At 46.4% G+C, this 22,705-nt stretch overlaps 2 protein-coding genes and 1 pseudogene across 4 annotated transcripts; all 3 read left to right on the top strand.

Annotated features, from left to right (window-relative positions):
• The window catches only part of LOC132432943 (MHC class I polypeptide-related sequence B-like), a 159,508-nt pseudogene that overhangs the window by 136,586 nt on the left and 217 nt on the right, over positions 1-22,705 (top strand).
• On the top strand, positions 10,807-14,853 carry LOC132432638 (BOLA class I histocompatibility antigen, alpha chain BL3-7-like). Of its 3 annotated transcripts, none has more exons than XM_060023316.2 (8): positions 10,807-11,019; positions 11,350-11,619; positions 11,821-12,096; positions 12,717-12,992; positions 13,111-13,221; positions 13,652-13,719; positions 13,825-13,872; positions 14,036-14,853. In XM_060023316.2, exons 1-8 carry the CDS (start codon positions 10,956-10,958, stop codon positions 14,114-14,116), a joined length of 1,194 nt encoding a protein of 397 aa, XP_059879299.1. In that variant the 5' UTR covers positions 10,807-10,955; the 3' UTR covers positions 14,117-14,853. The 3 variants fall into 3 exon arrangements, with proteins under 3 accessions (XP_059879299.1, XP_069397213.1, XP_059879298.1); XM_060023315.2 differs by having other exon boundaries at positions 10,814-11,019; positions 13,652-13,684; positions 14,036-14,851; XM_069541112.1 differs by lacking the exons at positions 13,652-13,719; positions 13,825-13,872; positions 14,036-14,853 and adding an exon at positions 13,412-13,584 and having other exon boundaries at positions 10,810-11,019.
• LOC132431779 (small ribosomal subunit protein uS14-like) lies at positions 21,585-21,846 on the top strand. The gene has a single exon (XM_060021552.2). It carries the CDS (start codon positions 21,609-21,611, stop codon positions 21,777-21,779), a length of 171 nt encoding a protein of 56 aa, XP_059877535.1. The 5' UTR covers positions 21,585-21,608; the 3' UTR covers positions 21,780-21,846.

Below are 22,705 nucleotides of genomic sequence, written 5' to 3'. Positions count from 1 at the left end.
GCTCTCCTGTCCTCTGCTCTCCACCTCCACCAGCTGGGCAGGTCTTTTTCCAAAGGTCTTTAGCCAGTCTTTTTGGCACGGTGGTCACCGCTGTCTTAGCTCACAGGGAGACGATGTCCAGGTAGCCCCGGGCTGTGAGCTGGGATGCACTCTCCCTTCCTTGAGTCTCCCTGCTGCCCCCAGCACCATGTGTGTGTGGGGTGGAGTGAGGACTGGGGGTGAGGCTATTTCTCTGGAAGAGAGGAATTCCTTTAACCACCTCCCCTCTCTCCTTTTCTCTTTTCTCTTTCTTCCAGGTGTATTTGAGTTATACCATACTTGTAAGGACAGGAAAACACCGAAAACATAAGCATAGTTTACCAGCAAAATAGAGAGCTGACACCTGTGTACTTATCATCCAGGTGAAAAACAGAGCCTCTACCAGCGCCCAGGCCAGAAGCCCCTGAGCCTCTCCCCACACAGACCCCACCCTCCCCGCATACGTGTCCACTGAGTGAGCCGCCCTGCCCCTCTCCTTTCTCGTTCCTCCCCCTCCGCTCCTGTTGGCCTCCATCCCCTAATGTCACTGTTTCCTTCCTCTCCTCACTTCTCCAGGAGCCTCCCCATCTTCATAGGCAGATATCTTAGGGGATCTCCTCCCCCTCCCCCTCCCCCCTTCTACCCCATTCTAGGGATGGAGGTTCCAGAGTTGATTCCCTAGAGGAAGAGTCTATAACCCTGTCAGCAGCTGCAAGAAGTGACAAGGACTTGGGGTTCAAGGTCCCACCCGTGGAGACTGAGGACACCCAGTCTGTTTGTGGAGTCCGCCCTGGACTTGGGAACCAGCTGTTAATGGCCTTGAAATCTAATCCTCCCTGAGGCCTTAGTCCTTGGTGGTTTGATGGGGAGAAAAAGGTCCGTGTCAGCATGTATTCTGAGTAACAGTTCAGACTTTGAACTTGACACTGGATGAACTCCAACTTCTGTGCGCAGCACTCACCCACTGCTAGGAGCCCAAGGAAACCCTGGGCAGGTCTTTTGTAAGGGGGTCAAAGGGGAGCTCAGGTCTCCTGTCATCAGCAACTGTGGCCACACCCCCGGGGGCGCCACCACTCCGCCCTCTCCTATTCAGCACAGGGAAGGGAGAGGAGGGGCTGTGGTCTGAGTCTGACAGAGATGGCTGCCCTGGAGGCTGGTTAGCAATGGGGGGATGAAGATGCTGCCTGAGCAGCTCTGGGGTCGGGCTCGGGGATGCGGCGGGGATTAGAGGGGAGGAGAGCCCTGGAGCCCTGCCTTGTGTCTGAGGTTTCCATCTTTCCTCTCCACAACCCATCTCTCCAGCTCATTGATGAAAACACTCTGGAAAACTCAAAGTCGATTCTTATTTCACTCCCTGTTCGTTTCTGGCAGATATTCTTTTTTTTTTTTTTTTTCATTTTAGTGTAGTTTGAGATTCACAAAAACAGTAGCAGAGTTAGTAGAGAGTTCCTGTAACTCCCACGCTCAGTCTCCCTGTGGTAATATCTTATATCACCATCATACATTTGTCACAGCTAATGAAACAATGTTGATACATTATTACTAAACTCAAGAATTTATTTGGACTTCATTCATTTTTCCTTTTCCTGATCTACGATCCTATCAAAGACACATTGTGTTAAGTCCCAATCATGTCTCCTTCAGGCTCCTGTGGCTGTGACAGTCTCTCAGAGGTCCCTTGTGTTTGATGACCTTGATGTTCTTGAGTATTCCTCAGGGATACTGTAGAATGTCCCTCTATTCCAGTTGGTTGACTGGGGCAAAGTATTTTGGGGAAGAAGACCACAGAGATGAAGTGACATTCTCCACACAACAAGGGTGTGTACTCTCCCCTTGATAATCAGTAATAAGTTCACCTTATCACCCAGCTAAGGTACATTTCCCAGGTTTTTCCATGTGAACTTTTATTTTTACATCCCAACTTTCCGTACTGTAGCCTTTAGAAGGAAGTCACTACGTGCAGCCCACACTTGAGGGGCGCTCTGCTATAAACTTTGGTGTGCCGGGGTTTGTGCATATATAAGTTTTCAGATGAGTTGCATGAGGACTAGAGCGCTCAGTAGACTGGATGGAGGGTCTATGTGCAGCTTTATAAGGAACTGCTGACCATCATTTCTAGGGGCTGTGCTGCTTCGTATTCCTGCCCCAGTGAGTGAGGGTTTCTGTCGCTCCACATCCTGGACAGCACTTGGTATCACCAGTTCTTGGATTCTAGCTATTCTAATAGGTGTGATGATACATCATTTTTTAAAATTTACATTTCCTAATAATATATGATGTTGAGCATCTTTTCATATGCAGTTCCATGGATAGATCTTCTTGAAGAGGTGTGTGTTCAGACTTTCCTTCATTTTTAAATTGTTTTCATATTATTGAGTTTAAGCTTTCTATGTATATTCTAAAACAAGTCCTCCATCAGATATGTGAATTTGCAAATAATTTCTCCCAGTCTGTGGCCTGAGCTCTTTCACTGACATAAGAGTATTCATAAATGCAGAGATATATTTGGGGAGAAGGAAAATGAGAAATTGCCAACCGCAGTGGTTTCCAAGTAGAGGACTTGGGCAAATGGGGGACGAGAGGGAGAACATGAATTATTTATTTTGTATACCCTTGAGTACCTTTTCAGTCCCCTTCTGTGTAGGTAAATATGCTTTCAAAAATTACATTAAAATCCCTTGCACTTGTAAAACACCTGACAGATCCTCTTAAGATCGTGCATTAGGACACACATTCTCTACTTTGGCACCCAAAGTCTTTTAACTGAGCTATTCTGCCACAGAAATTCCATTACTGGAGAAGATGGGCTGGATTGTAGGGAGAATTCTGCTCACTGAAAATAGCTGAAAATGCCATGTAAAATATAAAAACTATCTTAGAAGCATCAAAGAGGTGACAAGGTCCTAATAAGTGACCACACTGAAAAAAGAAGGGAAAAATCCTGCTTGGTCTCCAAAGAAAACACGGTCCTGAAAAGGAGAAAAGGCTGTGTGAGTTCACTGCCCAGAGCTCAGGCACGGAGCCCAGCACGTCCAGCTCTGTGCCCACAGCTCTTCACTTTTTCTGCCCACTTGCCTTCCTTTTAAAAATTTAAACAAAGCTTTTGAATTCTTATTATGATGTATATGTGTAACGTATAATATAGGATATAATGTATGTTCACTGTAAAGTAAGTAATAAAGTGTCGAAAGTGATAAATGACAAAGTAAAAAGAATGTAATCCTCACGTTTGCAGATATTTTGTTGCATTTTTCTTTCATTTCTTATACATCCTCCTGTTGTTGCCCAAGAGCTGGAAATTTCTCTAAGCTGAACAGCCCAACCTCAGTGGCCCCCACCCTGCACTCTGCAGATGCCATTTCCCAGTCAGCTCACTCTCACACCCCTGAGAGGGCGATTTCTCATTTCCTCCTTTCCCCTCAGACCCCTCACTCAGAAAAAAAAAGCACTCGGGTGAGAATTACATCCTCCTCCTCCACTATTCCCACATCTGCACCTGTATCTCACCTTCCCACCAGTGATGATGGATGGTCCCCTCCTGTCTAAGGCTGCCCCTCAGCATGGGTACAGGATCCGACTCCATCCTCCCCTGTGTCATCAGTTTCCCACTCTCTACTGCTCCTTCATCCCTGCCTACAAACATGCTGCAATTCCTCCCATTAAAATTAATCAAACAAAAATAAATAAATCAAAACAAAATTCTCCCATAAACATCCACCACTCTGTGTACAGCTTCCTTCCAACTGCTGCTCCATTTCTATGACTCTTCTTAACAGAACAATTCCTAAGGCCAAAGGCCATTGTCTCATCTACTAGGTTGTCTTTTTATTTTTAGCTAATGGATATGTGCACATAGTTTTAAAAAGTAAAATACTTCTAAAAGACTTGATATCTAGACCAATGTCCCCAATCTTCCATGTCCCCCATCTCTTGAATCTCAGAGAGATGCTCTTTTAGTTCTTAAGCTGATTCTCTAATTGTTTCTTCTATGTCTCTAAAATGCATACCTTTAATACTCCTTTGCTTTCAGTTTTATGTATCATCTTTAGTTAATTGGTTTTTCTTTCACACACCCCAAAAGAGTTATAACTTATAATTATACATCTATCAGTTTTGTAAGTTTGATTAGCTCGCTGTGCAGTATTAGCCTTATGATGATGACGGAAACGATAGTCACAGTGAGCATTTAACAGACTATGATTACTTTTCTTGAATTGATATTTAAGATTTCGCTGGAATAAATAATATCTTACTTTGGTTGTACTCTTTTTTTTTTTTTTTTTTTTAGTTTATTTGCCTGCTTTGGGTCTTCATTGCTGCATGCGGGCTTTCTCTAATTGCAGCGAGCGGGGCTACTCTTCGTTGCGGTGCGCGGGCTTCTCATTGCAGTGGCTTCTCTTGTTGCGGAGCATGGGCTCTAGGTGCGCGGGCTTCAGTGGTTGCAGCAGGCGGGCTCAGTAGTTGTGGCTCACGGGCTTAGTTGCTCCACAGCACGTGGGATCTTCCCGGACCAGGGCTCAAACCCTTGTCCCCTGAACTGGCAGGCGGATTCTTAACCACTTCACCACCAGGGAAGCCCCATATTGTACTCATTTAAAATCATTCTAAAACTCTGTGCAGAATCTAAGCCTTTCTGAGTACATTCAAGCACATCGGATATTCCACCAACTTCACCTCTTTGCACAGACTCTCCCACAGCCCTCCGTGCTGCCACACGGAGACTGGTTCCCTGCACACCTGGGGCAGGGCTGACGTCCCGGATCTCCTTCTCCTCATTCTGGGCAGCGCTCTGCCTCTCTCTCCTACTGTATAATTTTACAAGGCTTCCCTGTTGCCTGGATCCCATGTTTCCCTGCTGTTGGTTTTCTCCATCATTTCCCCCGCACTTTGTCTAACAGTATCCTGAAGAAGGGAACATGGAAAGGAAAACATTGTAACTCTGAAATGTCTTAGGCTATCCTAGGACTTACTCTCATCTTGACTCAATATAGAACTCTGTGTTGGAAATACTGATTTTTTTCCTTAGAATTCGGAAGGCATTGCTTCACTGTCTTCTAGCCTCCAGGCCCATGTTTTTTGCCTCTTGAAGTTTTCAAGGTCTCTCTTCTTTTCCATCCTTTCTGCAATTTCACTGTGATGTTTCTTAGTGTCGGTTTGTTTTCATCTACTGCAGTAAGAGTTTGCTTAGGCCATTCCAGATGTAAATTTTTGTCTGTAAACTCCGAGAGGTTTCCTTGAAAATAATTTTTTATTATTTCCTACTCTCCCTTATTTTTGAAACTTGTATTGCTTACTCGCTGGAATCTCTTGATTGATAGCGGTATATTCTTATAGGTCTTCTCTCCTCCTTGCTATTACTTTTCTATTCCTATTACTTACTGTGAGTATGACTGTAATTTTTCAATTCATCTACTGAATTATACACTTCTATGACATTATTTTTAATTTCAAAGAGCACTTTTTGGTTCTATGATTTTATATAATTGTATAGAATTCTGTTTTTGTTTAATATACCATATATCTTTTACATCTTTCAAATATTATTGCTAACAGTGGTAGGGGAGCTGTCAGGTCTCTTGGTTATCTACTTTCATGATATCATGAACTTCTTCCTCACAGCACTTAGCTCAGTAGTGATTTACATTTATCTTTGTCATTTCTGTCCATCTCCCTCACCACTGTGCCTGTCGCACATCACCCAGGTCCTAACTGTTGTTCTTCATTTTTTCTCCAGTGTCTCCAGATCCTGATTGAAGGTGGTCTTGAGATATACACTCCTTAACCTCTCTCGGTCTCCACTTCTGTGTCTCCTCTCTCTGAGTCTCTCTCTCTGTGTCTGTACAAAGGGATCACATGTTGGGTGCCTCATGGGTTTGCTTTTTTTTAATTAATTAATTAATTTATTTATTGGCTGCACCAGATCTTCATTGTGGCATGCGGGATCTAGTTCCCTGACCAGGGATCGAACCTGGGCCCCCTGCATTGGCAGCTCGGAGTCTTAGCCTCTGGACCACCAGGGAAGTCCCCTCGTGGGTTTGCTTTGAGGAATAAATTTGACCCACTATGTAAATCACATGGCATTATTGCTTTAATTCTTATTAAGTGTTCCTCTATTCATAGTTACCATCATTACAATGACTATAGCATTTAGCTTGTTTCCATTCTTTGCTTTTATAAACCACAATTCAAGAACATCCTTGAATATGTATTTTTGAGAACATGTGTGATTATCTTCGCAGGATAAATTTCTGAAAGAGAAATTTCTATGTCATAATGTAAGCATATTGAAGGCAACCCTCCTACACTGTTGGTGGGAATGTAAATCGGTACATCCACTAGGGAGAACAGTATGGAGGTTGATTAAAAAAGTAAACATACAAGTACCATGTGACCCAGCTATCCCAATCCTGGGCCTAGATCCGGAGAAAACCATAGTTTTAAGAGACACAGGCACCCCAACGATCATGGCAGCACTATGTACAATAGCCAAGACATGGAAGCAACCTAAGTGTATAAGGACAGATGAATGCATAATGAAGATAGGATACATATACACAATGGAATATTACTCAGCCATAAAAAGGATGAAATAATGCCATTTGCAGCCACAAGGAAGGAAGCGAAACTGGAAAAGACAAGTATCCTATGATATCACTTACAGGTGGAATCTAAAAATGGATACAAATGAACTTCTTTACAAAAGAGAAACAGCCTCACAGACTTAGAAAAGAAACTTACGGTTACCAAAAGGGAAAGGTAGTGGGCAGGGAAAAATGAGCAGGTTGAGATGAACATATACACACTATTATTTATAAAATAATCAACAAGGACCCACTGTATAGCACAAGGAACCCTACTCAACACTCTATAATAACCTATATGGGAAGAGAACCCAAAAAAGGACATATATACGTCTATGCATAAGTGAGTCAAGTTGCTGTACACCTAAGAAAACAAAACACCCCGCAACATTGTAAATTACCTATACACCAATACAAAATAAAAAATTTTTTTAATGTAAATATACTGAAATTGAGACGTTCTGCATAGTGACCTTTAAAATTTTTGTACCAGTTTTCAATCCCATCAATCTTTATGACAGTATATTCTCCCTAAATTCCTGTCAATACTCTCCTCATACTATTATCTTTGACAAGATGATAGATTTTAATTTATTCCCATTTCTTATTCCAGATTTGCATTTTTCTTTACATTTATTTGTTATATATTTGTTTGACATTTGCATTTCTTATTTTGCAAATTGTTTTCTAATACACTTTAATTATGTTTTGTTTGGGATTTAGTTATTTTAAACACTGAATTCAGGAAGGACAAAGCAGCCTCCAACATCAGAAGCTGGTCTGACGTTTACCTTAGGCCTCAGCGTTGCCAGAAGCTGGGCTGGTGCTCACCACGCAGCCGTGTTCTTCTCCTGTTGGACATATGTCACCCCACAGAACATCAGCATCAGACAAGGACACCTGAGACCATGACACAGTGAGACAAAACAAGACCACAACATCATTTTGTCCAAGCACAGACCAAATGAGGCGGCACTATGCACCTCACAATGTATCAAACCTCTCCCTGTGCTGATACCAGCGACCACGGCTTCTTTCCAATCACAGCTGCATCCTCACTCTAGTCTTTCCTCCTTACAGGGAAGATTCACCGACATGCCCAGTCACAGAATTGCCCCCACTTCCTGACAACACCCAATGTAGAGCGAGCCCCTCCTCCATACACCCTCTTCCAAATTACCCAACCAGACCCCACATCCTGTATATGTTCTAACACCTCACACTAAGACACTGTGGTCCCCGATGGTGTGTCATCTCCCTCGCTGCATCCAGTAATAAATCCGACTTGTTTGCCCACAGATGTTCTCCTGGTGGTCTTTGGCTGAAAAACATTGCTACCTGTTTGTCAATGTTTTTGTCTTTGAGTTTGATAGGGGCATGTGTTAGTATCTTTGTGAATGTCTGCTTGACATAAAGAAAATTTATGATTTTTTAGTGGTTTTTCACCTTTGGGTCATACAACTCTTCATTCCCCAAATGTAGAAAATTCAAGTATTTTTATGTCTAGGAGAGAGGGGTCCAAGGGTGAAGGGAAACAGAACTGATTGAATTTGGGGGGAATGAATAGCAGGAGCAGTCAGTAAAGAATTCTAAGCTGGTGGATTCTAAGGTTTACATCTCCTGCTTTATCACTTCACAAGTATGTACAGGTCCTGCAAGGTATTTGATATATGCTGTGTTCAGTGAATACTTTCTCTTGGGCTAAGTGAAGACTTCAGTGTCTGCTTATATTTACCAGGTTAATGAAAAGAACAGCAAGAGCTCAAGGTTATAAAGACAAGAATTAGCCCAGCGATGGGCAGTCTTGAACACATATGACCTTAAGGTTATAAACCACGGTGTCCTTAATGTCTGAACACTCTAGTTGTTAAAATACATGTTAATGAAACTTTCTGCGCATGCTGCATTTTAAGGATATCTCTAAGACCCACATAGACAAATCCATGATTTCCACATGTAGGTTATTTTAATATGCATCAACTTATGAGTCACACAGTATCTATTTGGGGGAAGAGACTGGAAATTAAGAACATTATAGATATGCAATGCCCAATAGGCTAGCTACTAGCCACATATTTAATGTTATTTAAACTAAATAACATTAAGGTGCTCAGCACAGTAGCCACTTTTGAGGTGCTAAATAGCGACCCGTAGCTAGTGGCTACCTGATTTTGACAGTACAGATATAGAACAATTCCTTCACCACAGAACATTCTATTGGACAGGACTGCTCTTCATGTTTTCTGGGCCTCAAGTCAGATATAATGGACCCATGAAAGGGTCAATATTATTTCTCTTAGAGATGATGTCAGATTTCTGTCTGGGATATGAATACATACTTAGCTGGTGTGTAACAAAACCAAACTAGGTTATGAGTGGGTACGGTGCCTTCAGGCACAAACTGTTTCCAGGTTCAAAGGGGAAACACCTGTCCCCCTACCTCCCTTCCCAGACTGAGGACACTCTCTGGGATCAATTTCCAAGGGGTGAGTTCTCTCCTAGAGGAGCCCCGGGGGCAGGGCCCTCAGCTAAGTGTGGGGAGGCAGGGAGTCCAGCTCAGGGAGAGGGATTCTCCAAAACGAACAGGAGGCAAAGGCAAGGGTCAGTTAGGAGATTTTCCCAGGTTTATTCGAACAGCAGTTCTCAGAGTGTGATCTGTGGAACCCTTGAAGTCACTGAGACCCTTTCATGAGATCCATGAGGTGAAACCTACTTTCATAGCATTACTAAGATATTATTTGACTTTCCACTGTGTCGACATTTGCTTTGAGGTATAACTTAGCAGTGCTGGAGACTACTGTAGCAAACTGCAATATAATTATTTTCACAACAACTTACTTGCAGAAAAAAAAAAAAGCAGGTTTGCTTTAAAACATTCTGGTTGATGTATTACAAATTTTTATCTTTCCTTAATAAGCTATAATGGAAAAGAAAATGAAAAAGAATGTATATACACATGTATAGCTGAATCACTTTGCTGTACAGCAGAAATTAACACAACATTGTAAATCAACTATACCTCATTAAAAAAAACTTTAAAAAATACATAAAAATTCTTTTGTTTCCTAAATCATCCTTAAATCCACTTTTGTTTTTTGGCCACGCCCCACAGCATGTGGGATCTTAGTTCCCTGAACAGGGATTGAACCCTTGAAGCCAGGCCATGGCAGTGACAGCTTTGAGTCCTAACCACTGGACGGCCAGGGAACTCCCTTAAATCCACATTTTAAAAGTACCTTCTAAGATGACATGAGAAGTACCCATCAAGCCCTTCTGCTACATTCCAAAGTACTATGTCCCAAGGAAAATAATTTGTGTGACCTGAACTACCCTCTTCTTCATGGAATACAATGTTTACTTGAAAGAATGAATGACACTGGAAGATCTATATAACTTAGTGAAACAACGTATTAGTTTTTTAAAATCTTACCTTAGTACAAGAGACATTCAATGTGCAAAATAGGGTTATGGAGTTTAACGTAACAGAATAGGAAATAGTCAATAATATTGTTTCAGGTCCACTTTGAAAATAACCTTTGAGAAACTACCACTTGTGTAGTTTTCGTTTTGTATCAAAGACTAACATCCATGACTGTCTGAAAGGTTTTTGAAAATACTACTCCTACATATGTGTGGGCCTGTTTATTTTCATAGACTTCAATCAAAACAACGGATTCATTGAAGAAGCAAACATGAACATCCAGGGGTCTTCTAATGAGACAGACAAGAAACAGAGAGACTTGCAAAAATATAAAAATCTGAAAAGCTCCACTTTTCCCACTACCGTGTTTATTTTGGGAAGTAGTTATTTTTCATATTAAATCATGGGTTATTAATATTATTCTAAATAAATTAATTTAAAAATTTTAAACTCTATTATTTCTACTTTGGAAAGTACCGATAGAAGTAACCACATAAAATTATCTTTGGGGTCGTCACTAGTTTGTAAGACTGTATAAATATTCTGACCACAATGTCGTGAAAATCGCTGACTACACAGTCCCTGGGCCAGGACTCAGGGAGACACTGTCACAAAGAGCTCTCGGTGCAGGAGGGGAGGGATCAGGCAGAGTCCCAGGTCCCGGGAGGGGCAGGCTCTCAGGCTCTCACGGCGTCAGGCGGTCTCTGGGGCGGGAACGCTCCGTGGTGGGGATTCCCAGTCTCCCGGAGTTTCACTTTCTCTCTCACAACCAGTGTCGCGCCCTCCTGCCTGGACACTCGTGACGCGACCCCACTTCTCACTCCCATTGCGTGTCCGGTTTCTAGAAGCCAATCAGCGTCCCCGCGGTTCCCGGTTATAAAGTCTCCACCGACCCGCCGCACGCCGTTTCTCCTCAGACGCCGAGGTGGTGGGTCATGGCCCCGCGAACCCTCCTTCTGCTCCTCACGGGGGCCCTGGCTCTGACCGAGACCTGGGCGGGTGAGTGCGGGGTCGGGAGGGAACGGCCTCTGCGGGGAGGAGCCAGGGGACCCCGGGGGTCGGGGGTCAGGACTCCCAGGGAAGGAGCCACGCCGCCGCCCCCACCCCCCGGTTCAGACCCGCCCCCTCACCCCGGTCCCCGCCTCTCCCTCCCTTGCTTCCCGCCCCCTTTTCTCTCCCCACCCCAGGTGCCGGCCCTTCTCCGACCTCCACACCTTTTCCGTCTCACGAGCCCCTCGCCCCCTCCCCCCTGCCGGCCCCGTCACCTCGGACCCGGGGACCCGCGCCGGGAGGAGGGTCGGACCGGGTCTCACCCCTCCCCGCCCCCAGGCTCCCACTCCCTGAGGCATTTCATCACCGGGGTGTCCCGGCCCGGCCGCGGGGAGCCCCGCTTCATCGCCGTCGGCTACGTGGACGACACGCAGTTCGTGCGGTTCGACGGCGACGCCCCGAATCCGAGGTGTGAGCCACGGGCGCCGTGGGTGGAGCAGGAGGGGCCGGAGTACTGGGAAGAGGAGACGCGGATCTCCAAGGACATCGCACAGATTTTCCGAGTGGGCCTGAACACCGCGCTCGAATACTACAACCAGAGCGAGGCCGGTGAGCGACGCGGGCCCGGGTCCAGGTCACGACCCCCATCCCCAGGGACGGGCCGGCGTCGCCCCGAGTCTCCGGGTCCGAGGGCAACCCCAACATTGCGGGACCCGCCCGGCCCCCCGACTCGGGAGGAAACGGCGAGACTTTACCCGGTTTCATTTTCAGTTTGGGTTTAATCTCTGCGGCTGGTCGGGGCGGGGTCAGGGTCTCACACCTACCAGGGGTTGTACGGCTGCGACGTGGGGCCGGACGGTCGCCTCCTCCGCGGGTACAGCCAGTACGCCTACGACGGCGCCGATTACATCGCCCTGAACGAGGACCTGCGCTCCTGGACCGCGGCCGACGCGGCGGCTCAGAAGGCCAAGGGCAATTGGGAGGCGGCCGGTTGTGCGGAGCGCCACAGGAACTACCTGGAGGGCGCCTGCGTGGAGTGGCTCCTCAAATACCTGGAGACCGGGAAGGACACGCTGCAGCGCGCAGGTACGAGGGGCCGCGGGGCCTCCCTGGTGTCCCCTCGGGCTGGAGCTGGCTTCCCACAAGGGGAGGAAATGGGGTCCCTGTGGGAACACCGCCCCAACTTCTTGTCGGGAGAGGGAGGAATCCGCCCAGGTTTTCATATTCGGTACAAGACAGTGACTCGCTGGTGGCCTCACTTCTCTGAAAGACAGTGAAAGAATCCAGTCTCTTTGGGGAAGAAGCAGGAAACCATCCCTGAAATAACTGACCAGCGGCGCCCTTTGACCCTGACCCCCATCTTGTGAACCATGACTTTCTCTCTCAAGCCTGTTCTCAGCCTAAGAACATCTTAGGAGGCCTGACTCCAGCTTTTCTGAGTCATTCAGCCTCCACCAAAGTCAGGATCATTGCTCTGTATTCTCTCCTTTACATGGAGCCTCCTACCTTGGCTTTCATCCTTATCATAGAACTTGACAAGGACTGGGAGATCTTCCCAGACCCTGGAGTCCAGGCTGGTGTCTGGTGTTTTTGCTGCTTCTTTTCAAACCTGTTGTGCTGTTCATTCTCAGGATGGTCACATGATGTTGCTTCAGTGGCCCATGAAGGTAACACTAAGTGTGAATTTTCTGATTCTTCCTCCTCAGACCCTCCAAAGACACACGTGACCCACCACCCCATCTCTGATCGTGAGGTCACCCTGAGGTGCTGGGCCCTGGGCTTCTACCCTAAGGAGATCTCACTGACCTGGCAGCGTGATGGGGAGGATCAGACCCAGGACATGGAGCTTGTGGAGACCAGGCCTTCAGGGGACAGAACCTTCCAGAAGTGGGCAGCCCTGGTGGTGCCTTCTGGAGAGGAGCAGAGATACACGTGCCACGTGCAGCATGAGGGGCTTCAGGAGCCCCTCACCGTGAGATGGGGTAAGGAGGGACATGTGGGGTGGAGCTTCCTCTCAGATAAAGCAGGAGTCCTTCTGGACACGTTCAGCAAGGTCGGGATTCAGGCCTGAGGTCAGGGCCCCTTCCCTTTCCTCCACAGAACCTCCTCAGCCCACCATCACCATCATAGGCCTCATTGTTGGCCTGGTTCTCTTGGTGGTCACTGGAGCCGTGGTGGCTGGAGCTGTGATCTGGAGGAAGAAGCACTCAGGTAGGGAAGGGGGGAAGGATCTGAGTTTTCTTGTGTCACAGGGGGGTTCAAGCCCAGGTGGAAGCTTGCCTGCATGTGTATTGGGCAGCACCACTCAGAGACATTGCTTGTCAGTCTGCAGACTGGCACTTACCCTTTTGTAAAGCACGTGTGGAAATGAAAGACACGTTTTTCACCTTCATAATTCCAGTTGGGGACCAGGTTACCAGCACTTGAAGGTCAGAGAGGGAATGTTCCTGCTGACAGACCCCCAGGAGGGAAGAAGTTGATCCAGTCCCCGCACATCTCCTTTCTTCATGTTCCTGATCCTATCATGGATTTTGGTCAACAGTTCTGGAAAGTTCTCTGTGGTCCAGGACTAGGGGGTTCCTCTAGGATCTCACAACTCAGTCTTCTCCCTGGCCTCTCACGTGATGTTTTCTTCTTACAGGTGAAAAAGGAGGGAGCTACGCTCAGGCTGCAAGTAAGTGTGCAGGGGCTGTGATTCCTGAGACCCTTGTGAGTGTGCAGAGAGGAGGCCATGGGGGGCTCACCCTCCTAAAGTTCCTTCTCTAGTTTCTCTCCTGTGTGTTCTGACCACATCCTGGTTTTGTTCTCCGCTAGGCAGTGACCGTGCCCAAGGCTCTGATGTGCCTCTCAGGCATCGTAAGGGTGAGGCTCTGGAGGGTCTAGATTAGGACGGGGGATGGGGCAGAGGGGATGCCCTGGGAGACGGGGATTCTTTGAGTGGGACATTTGAGCAGGTGGGTGGCTGTCAGAAGGTCAGCACTTACGTGACTGCCCTGAATTTGTTCATGATTATTTTCTTCTATAGTTTGAGACAGCTGCCTTGTGGGGACTGAGTGATGCAGGATTCCGCATCCCACCCCTGCATTGTGACTTCAAGATCTTCTGACTTTCTGCAAACGTCATCTGAATGTGTCTGTGTTCCTGTTAGCATAAAATGAAGAGGTGGGGAGCCTGGCCCACCACTGCCCACCACGACCCCTCCCCACACTGGCCTGTGTTCTCTTCCCTGATGGCCTTTCCTGACCGAACAGAGGCGGGGCTGGGCCGTCTCCATCTTTGTCTTAACTTCATTTTGCGCTGAAAAGTAATGTCTTTCATATCCTATTGAAATTCAGGATCCAAACTACAGCTCTCCCCCTACTATATAGATGGGTCCTCATCGGTCTTGTCCCCCAGTGTTTGGTTGTTTGGGTCTTTTTCCTAAAACTGTACAAATGTTAGATATTTAATCTTTGGTAATATGACATTACAAAGAAATGGCTTCCTTCTGTTATTGTTCAGCTTAGTCATCTTCATATATGCTTAATCATTACTAGTTACTTCTGTTATTTCGTTTCCTTCTGGTTTTTTTTTTTAATTCATTTCCCTTGGCATTATCAACGTCTTTGTTACTGGCTTCTAAGAACTAATTTATGACTAAGGATGTTAACAATTTGTCATGCAATGTAAATGAAATACCATGTTTTACTGCCATCAGTTTACTATGGTGTTTTGTTTTTGGTTGTGTATTAAAATATACTCACGTTGTGCCTTAAAAAAAATCAGGATATGAATTTGTTTTTTGCTATTTATGCCATGAGGGGTTGATGGGATAATAAAGGTGAGGATTCCTGAAGTTTGAGAGGAAATAAATGGAAGCACGGAGACCCTTCCAGATTCCATGTGCTTGCTGTGCTGAGTCTGCTGCAGGTGGGACAGGAGGAGGCTGTGAGGAGCTGAGCGTGGACGCGGCCTGTGCCCACTCCATGCTCACCGCATCGTGGGCTTTGAGGTGGTTACTCCTGGTCACATCTTCTCAGCTCTTTTGTCCTTGTCCCTTCAGTAGAACCTTGTCCCACCAGCAGCTGTGATCTCAGAAGAAGTCACCAGGTCAGCCTCGGCTCAGGCCTGTGTCCAGTCCTCAGCCCCTATCTTTTGGGTGTTATTTGTTGTTTCTTTGTTTCTTTAGAGGTTCTTGCCTGAGTTTGTGTTTTATTCTCCTCTGGGTGTCCCCCACCTCTGACAGCTGGAGGAGTCGTTTGGCCTGTCGTGGTCCCCACAAGGCCCAAGGCTGCCCCTGCACACAGGAGAGTCTGTGGTGTCCAGAGGTGGATTTTCAGATTCATCCAGCTCTTGCCCTTTGTCTAGGGTTTGATTGTTCTTTCCATATTTCCCCCAACCTTCTCAAAGGATCCAGATTCTGGAATTAGCAGAAAGGCGGGAAACCGTAATGTCTCGTCTTAGGTAAGTTCCTGTCGGAATTCTGCTCTGCTCGCCTACCCACTCTCCCTGCCCTTAGCTCTAGTAATCCCAGTGCTGGCTCCAGTACAAACTCATGGACTTATAAAGCAGAGTCTAATTTAGGTTTATATTTGGTTGGAAAATAGGACTCATAAGTCAAGGATCATTGTTTTCTGAAAAGAAAAATATACTTGTGTGAGGCAGTGTGGAGGAGGGTTGGTTGGGGAGAAGGGGAGAACAGCACTTGTGAGAAAAACACCGGCAGCACTGACGTCAATGTGAGTAGATGTTGTTCTGTAGCTGCCACAAAACAGCGTTTGGCCTTAGGTCACATTAGTAAAGATGCTGTCTCTAGAATAGGGAGGTGCTCTACATTGAACATTCACTCAGCTGATACCGGTTGTGTGCCAGATACATGACACAATGTTTTGCATCTAGGAAACTTCACTGAAGTTAAAACAGAAAAATTGCTGGCCTTGTGGAGCATGTATTCTAGTGGGAAGAGAGAGACTATGTGCTATCAGCATAGTAAATAAGGAAAGTGTTCTGTTACTAGGGGATATGTACAATGGAAAAGATGCAGTGGAGAAGGTGATTCAGAGTGTGAGTATGGGGACAGGGAAAATGGGTGTTTTACTAGGGCGGTCAGGGTGGGCCTCACTGGGAAGGTGACCTTTGAGGAAAGATTTGAAGGACATGAGGAATTATCCCTGAGGATGTCTGGAGGAGGTTCTTTCCAGGCAGAGGGAACCTCCAGGCAAATGCACCAGGGCAGAAGCATGTCTGTGTGTCCCAGTTAAAGTGAGGAGGCCAGTATGGCAGGAGCAGAGATTAATTGAGATGGGATCAGAGGTACAGCCAGACCATGTAAGGCCTGGAGGATGCTGGGAGGGTTTCGACTTTTGCTCTGAGTGGGATGGGCGTTATAAGATTGTTTTGAGCAGAAGAGGGACATGGTATGACTTCTTTCTTTATTTTTAATAGGTTTTATCTCTCTTATTTATTTATTTATTTACGCTGAGTTGGGTCTTCGTTGCGGCGTGCTGGTTTTCTCTAGTTGTGGCTAGCAGGTACTACCCTTCATTCCAGTGCGTGGGCTCTAGGCGCGTGGGCTTCAGTAGTTGCGGAGTGTGGGCCCAGTAGTTGTGGCTCATGGACTCTAGAGTGCAGGCGCAATAGTTGTGGCGCACAGGCTCAGTTGCTCCGTGGCATGTGGGATCTTCCCGGACCAGGGATCGAACTGTGTCCCCTGCACTGGCAGGCGGATTCGTAATCACTGCGCCAACAGGGAAGTCCCTATTTTTTTTTAATATTTAAATTTTATTGTATAGTTGATTTACAATGTTGTGTTACTTTCAGGTGTATAGCAAAGTGATTCAGTTATACATATATTTGTTCTTTTTTAGTTTCTTTTCTCATATAGGTTATCACAGAATACTGAGTAGAGTTCCCTTTGCTATACAGTAGGTCCTTGTTGGTTATCTGTCTTATACATAGTAGTGTGTGTGTGTTCATCCCAACCTCCTGATTTATCCCTCCCCTCCACGTTTCCCCTTTGGTTACCATAAGTTTTTTTCAATATCTGTTAAGTCTGTTTCTGTTTTGTAAATAAGTTTATTTGTACCTTTTTAAAAAAATTAGATTCCACATTTGAGTGATATCATATGATATTTGTCTTCCTCTGTCTCACTTACTTCACTTAGTATGATAATCTCTAGGGCCATCCATGCTGCTGAAAATGACATTACTTCATTCTTTTTTATGGCTGAGTATATTCCATTGGACTTCACCTTTAAAAGCATCACTTTGGCTGCTGTGCTAAGAACAGAACTGTGAGGCAAGGAGGGAGTGAAGCCATAGGGAAGCAGTGGGAAACTAGTGCAGTGTCCAGGCTGGAGATGGCCGTTGCTTCGACTTGGGTGTGAGCAGTGGATGTAATGGGAAGTAATTAGATTCTGGACACGTCCTGAAGGTGGATTTTACAGCATTTGCTAAAGGATTAAATCTGGGGTATGAGAAAGAGGAGTTAAGGAGGACACCCTAAAGTTTGGACTATGTAAGTAAAAAGATGGCATTACTCTCACCAGAGATGGGGAAGACGAAGGAGCAAATTTTGGGGGAGAGGGGGCATTATGGGCATTTGGTTTAAGAGATGTTGGAGCTGAGATTTTGTTAGAAATACAAGCCAGGTAGTTGGATTGGCAGTTGGACAAATGAGTCTGGAGTTTAAGAGCAATGTCTGGGCTGGAGAAATAGATTTGGGAGGCGATGCCACATCATGATATTTAAAGCCTTGAGAACTGATGAGGTCTCCAAGGGAGGGAGTGATGGCTGTAGAAGAGGAAGGACAAGGACTGAACCCTGGACCCCCCCCAGCGCTATGCAATCGGATCAGATCACACAGCTGAGCAGACTGCGTGGTTCTGACACTGTGTCTAGACGGCACAGAGACCCGGGAGTCTGATCTTTGCTTTGTACAGGAAAGCCCTGGACATCTTTTTAAGATTCAGGAAGTCAGAAAGCATGAAATTCTGGGTTTAGAACAAGGTTGGTGTTGATGCTGCTGGTCTTCAGATCACACTTTTTAAAAAATTTATTTATTTATTTATTATTTTTGTCTGCATCGGGTCTTAGTTGTGGCATGTGGGATCTTTGCTGAGCATGCAGGATCTTTCGTTGGTGTTCGTGGGCTCTTTTTTTTTTTTTTTTTTAGAGAATTGATATCTTTTTATTTATTTATCTGGGGCTGTGTTGGGTCTTCGTTTCTGTGCGAGGGCTTTCTCTAGTTGCGGCGAGCGGGGGCCACTCTTCATCGTGGTGTGCGGGCCTCTCACTGTCGCGGCCTTCTCTTGTTGTGGAGCATAACCTCCAGACGCGCAGGCTCAGTAGCTGTGGCGCAAGGGCTTAGTTGCTCCGTGGCATGTGGGATCTTCCCAGACCAGGTCTCGAACCCATGTCCCCTGCATTGGCAGGCAGATTCTCAACCACTGCACCACCAGGGAAGCCCCTCGTGGGCTCTTTGTTGCAGCGTGCAGGTGTCTCTCTAGTTGTGGCATGCGGGCTTAGTTGCTCCACCGCACGTGGGGTCTTAGTTCCCCGACCAGGGATTGAACCTGAGTGCCCTGCATTGGAAGGCAGATTCTTTACCACTGGACCACCAGGGAAGTCCCCAGATCACACTTTTAGTAGCAAGAACGTTCATAGACCAGGATTCCCACATGGCTGTGCATCAGCCTTACGCATAGGACTTGCTGAATAAGCTTTTCCTTGATCTTGTGCCTAATACTCTGAGAAGGTGGTCCTGGGGAGAGGCCTGAGCATTTTGGAAGAAGCCCCACAAGCAATCCTGATGCTCAGCCACTTTGGGAACCACCAAGGTCAGCGACAGAGAGTGGCCAGAGAAGGGTCTTAAATCCACATTTAAAAGTGTTTTTTTTTTTTTTTTCAGAAAGAAAAGGGAGTACCTATATTGTCAATTATGAGATGTGATGTTGGGAAATACATGTAGTTCTCTCTACTATGGGGTATAGTCGGGTGGAAGACTTAGGAAGTGGTTCACAGTTCAGCCTAATGAAATCCGTGCTCTCTGAAGTTATTCTCCAGACTGAGTTCTCACTCACTCTTGGAACAAACAATAGGATCCAAAATTTTTCTAATTTAGGCCTAAAGTACCATATATATATGATATGGGGGCTCATATCATTTTGGGAAGGCTACAGAACCAGGCTTGAGGCTCCACGGGAACAGAACCCACAGCGTCCACCCTAGGCCAGGTCCCACATAGGAACATTCGCCCCTGTTGCTGGGCACAGATGTCACTGCTCACACAGTGAGCCCCGCATGCTGGACGTGGACCCTGCGGCGAGGACGGCTGTCACTGCGGTTGCTGACAGCTGGAGGTTGTGTAACTCCCACTCACACCAGCCTTGCCAAATGCATTCTGCTCAGTCCCAGCCTCTCTGTGTCACCACATCCTGAGTAGAGCCTGAAATGTGGTCTCCTGAGTGGTGAGGCCTGAGCTCCATGCTGTGTCCACCTGCAAGAATGTTTGGGAAAGTGGGTTTTCCTCTTTTATGGAGGAAGGTGGTCTCTGCCTCCTACCAAGACTCTTTTAGTGTGGAATTCTCCTAATCTAGGAATTGTCCTAATCAGGTAAGGGGGTGGTGAGGGATGGAAAAAGAATGTCAAATTTCAATTCTTAGAGCAAAGATCTGAGACTAGAACTGGATCTGGTACATTGTAGGCACTTGGGTTTGGTTGAAAGAACAAGTGACTAATAAATGACATCCAAGGTAGAGATTTACTTGCTTACTACTCTTACTCTGAATTTCTTTGTGAGCTGGTGAGGGATTTTTTCCTTCACGCAACCAATTTTCTGATTCTCAGACGCCAACTGGGTGTCCTACAATTCAACTCAATTCTGACACGAGCTACCTGGAATTAGCATCAGACCCCACAGGTTTCAGGGCTCAGTCCCGCAGACTTCCTTTACTTCAGAAGCAAGTTGCAAGCCTCAAGTCCCTGTGTTACCTGCACTTCTGTCTGACTTGACTACAAAGCTAGGGGTTCCCCCCAAGACTGATAATTTGGTAGAACAAGTCATAGAACTCAGGAAAATGCTATGCTTACCATTACAGTCTATAGTAAATGACACAAGTGAGCAGCCAGATGAAGAGGTACCTAAGTCGAGGTCTGGAAAGGTCCCAAGTGTAGGAGCCTCAGTCACCGTGGAGTTGAAGTGTGCTACTCTCCCAGCATGTGGATGTGTTCACCAATTTGGAAGGTCTCCAAATTCTGTCATTTTAGGGTTTGTAATGAAAGTTTCATGATGTAGCCATGATTGATTAAATCATTGACCATTACTGATTGACCTCATCCTCCAGCCCCCCTCTCCCCAGAGGTCAGGGAGTGAGGCTGCAAGTTACAACCCTCTGATCATGGCTTGTTTTTCTGGTGACCAGACCCCATCCTGAAGCTTCTAGGACCTTTCAGCCAAGAGTCATCGCCCTAGCACCCCAAAGATGCTTTTATCACTCAGATAGCCCCTGTCTTTGACCACAGATCCCTTAGAGCAGAAGGACCATAACAGTTAAAAGATGCTGACACATGACTAGAGTCCCATTCAGTCATTAACAAGTAGTCCAGTCCACCTTCCTATCGAGGATATTTACATGGCAAATAAATTCATGAAAAATTGCTCAACATTTTTAGTCAGAGGGGGAATTCAAATTAACCGTAATATGACATCGCTGAACACTGCCCAGAGTTGTTAAAATGAAAAAACCACGCCAAATCAGTTGCTGGCAAGAATTTGGGCTAATTATCTCTCATATATTGCTAGTGGGAGAGTAAATTGATTCAAATACTTTGAAAACGTTTTTGGTGGTAACCAAACATTCACTCACCAGCATTTCCACTCTTAGTTATATAGTCAATAAATATGCATGCATATGTGTGCCAAACATATGAAAATATTATTCATAGCGGCTCGATTTGTAAAATCTGGATATAACACAAATGCCCATGAACAGTAGAGGACGAGAAATGTGGTCTATTCCTATAATGGAACACCACGAGAGTAAATAAATTACAACCACACACAGCAATAGGGGTGAGACCCGGTGACATAATGTTGAGTGAGAGAGCCAGACACAGGGGGGCATCCACTGCATAATTCTTTCCAATCAGAAACTGGCAGAACTCACCTATGTATGGCGTTAAAAATCAAGATAATGATTACTCTGAGGGGTGGGATGGGCAGGTTCCTTTATGACTGAATAGGATGCAAGAGGGTTTCTTGGGATGCTGGAAAGGTTACTTGTGAGTGTTGTTTACCCCAGTGTTCACTTGGTGAAAATCCACTGCACACTTATGAGCTGCCCACTTCTCTATGGGTGTTGTCCTTCATGCAAGTATGATTTTCTTGGATTTTTGAAATAATTCTTTCTAAGAATTCTTAGAATAACATAGAATTCTTCTTACTGAAAGCCCTCAGAAATGCTGAATTGAAAAAAAATCACTACAATTTTTAGAAACTCAAGGAAATACATGCCTGTGATTCAGATATAAAGAAGAGAAGCTAAAGTGAGAGCAGTGAGCCCGGGAGCCGACACAAGAATAGTTTGGGGCTTTTGCCTTGTTGCAGCCGAGAAAGCAACATGGGGCACCAGCAGCTTTACCAGAGCCATCCGAGAAAATTCGGCCAGGGTTCTCGTTCTTGCCCTGTCTGCTCAAACCGGCACGGTCTGATCCGGAAATACGGCCTCAATATGTGCCGCCAGTGTTTCCGCCACTACTCGAAGGACATCGGCTTCGTTAAGTTGGACTAAGTGTGAACTTCTTAAATGGGTCATCACGCATATCTACCTTCCTCAGAAACAATACTAACTCTTCGTATATAAAATAAAAATTTTAAAACTTCAAAAAAAAAATAGTTCGGGGAATGGCCGTCAAGCCAGGAAGTAGGAATCAAAACCCAAGCAGACTCTCTCCTCAGCATCAACACGTGGATCCAAGACAGTGAGGCCCCATCCCAGCCGCTCCTCCTGTCCAGCTAAGGGAACGGGGCCCCAGGGTGCAGAGCAGACTTGGAGCAGGTCTGCGGTGGACGAGGGCTCAGCCAGAGGTGGAGCGTGTTCTCTCCGTCTCCCTTAGAGGGAGCAGGGCTTGACCCCGGGCTTCACTGGCTCTGTGCTTTCTCCCCCAGGGGCCCCAGCCGTGAACGTGACCCACAGCCAGGACTTGGAGGGCACAGTCAACCTCACATGCTGGGCTTTCGGCTTTTTTTCCCCAGAATATCTCAGTGGCCTGGTTTCCAGATGAGGAACCCATGTGCCGGCATGCCCAGCAGACCTCCGTGACCATAAGTGTTCTCCAAGGAGAGGAGCAGCGGGTCTAGTGTCACGTGGAACACAGCGGGAATCACAGTGCACATCCTGCGCCCCCTGGTGATCCTGGGGTGATCCTGGAGGGGGTTGTGACCTTGGGAGGGTCAGAGGCCAAGGTCAGGGAGAGGAGAGCAGGCCTGTGGCTCTGGGGTGCCTGGGTTATATATAATAAGTCCCTCTCTCAGGGAGAGGGTGGGGTGGGTGGGGAGGGGTCGGGGGTGCCCCAGGTGAGAACAGGAGCAACTACAGAGCTGCCTGGTCCCCCGCTCTGGGTGCTGCATGGACAGAGCCTCTCGCTGTGGGGCAGGGTGACTAACCATCCCTGTATGCCCAGGCTGAAGGCCAAATGATAAGGGAATTAGGCTCGT

Source organism: Delphinus delphis, chromosome 10 (genome assembly GCF_949987515.2).
Source record: "Delphinus delphis chromosome 10, mDelDel1.2, whole genome shotgun sequence".
Lineage (NCBI taxonomy): Eukaryota > Metazoa > Chordata > Mammalia > Artiodactyla > Delphinidae > Delphinus > Delphinus delphis.
Note: the sequence above shows the minus strand (reverse complement) of the source record. Positions and strands in the feature narration are given on the sequence as shown.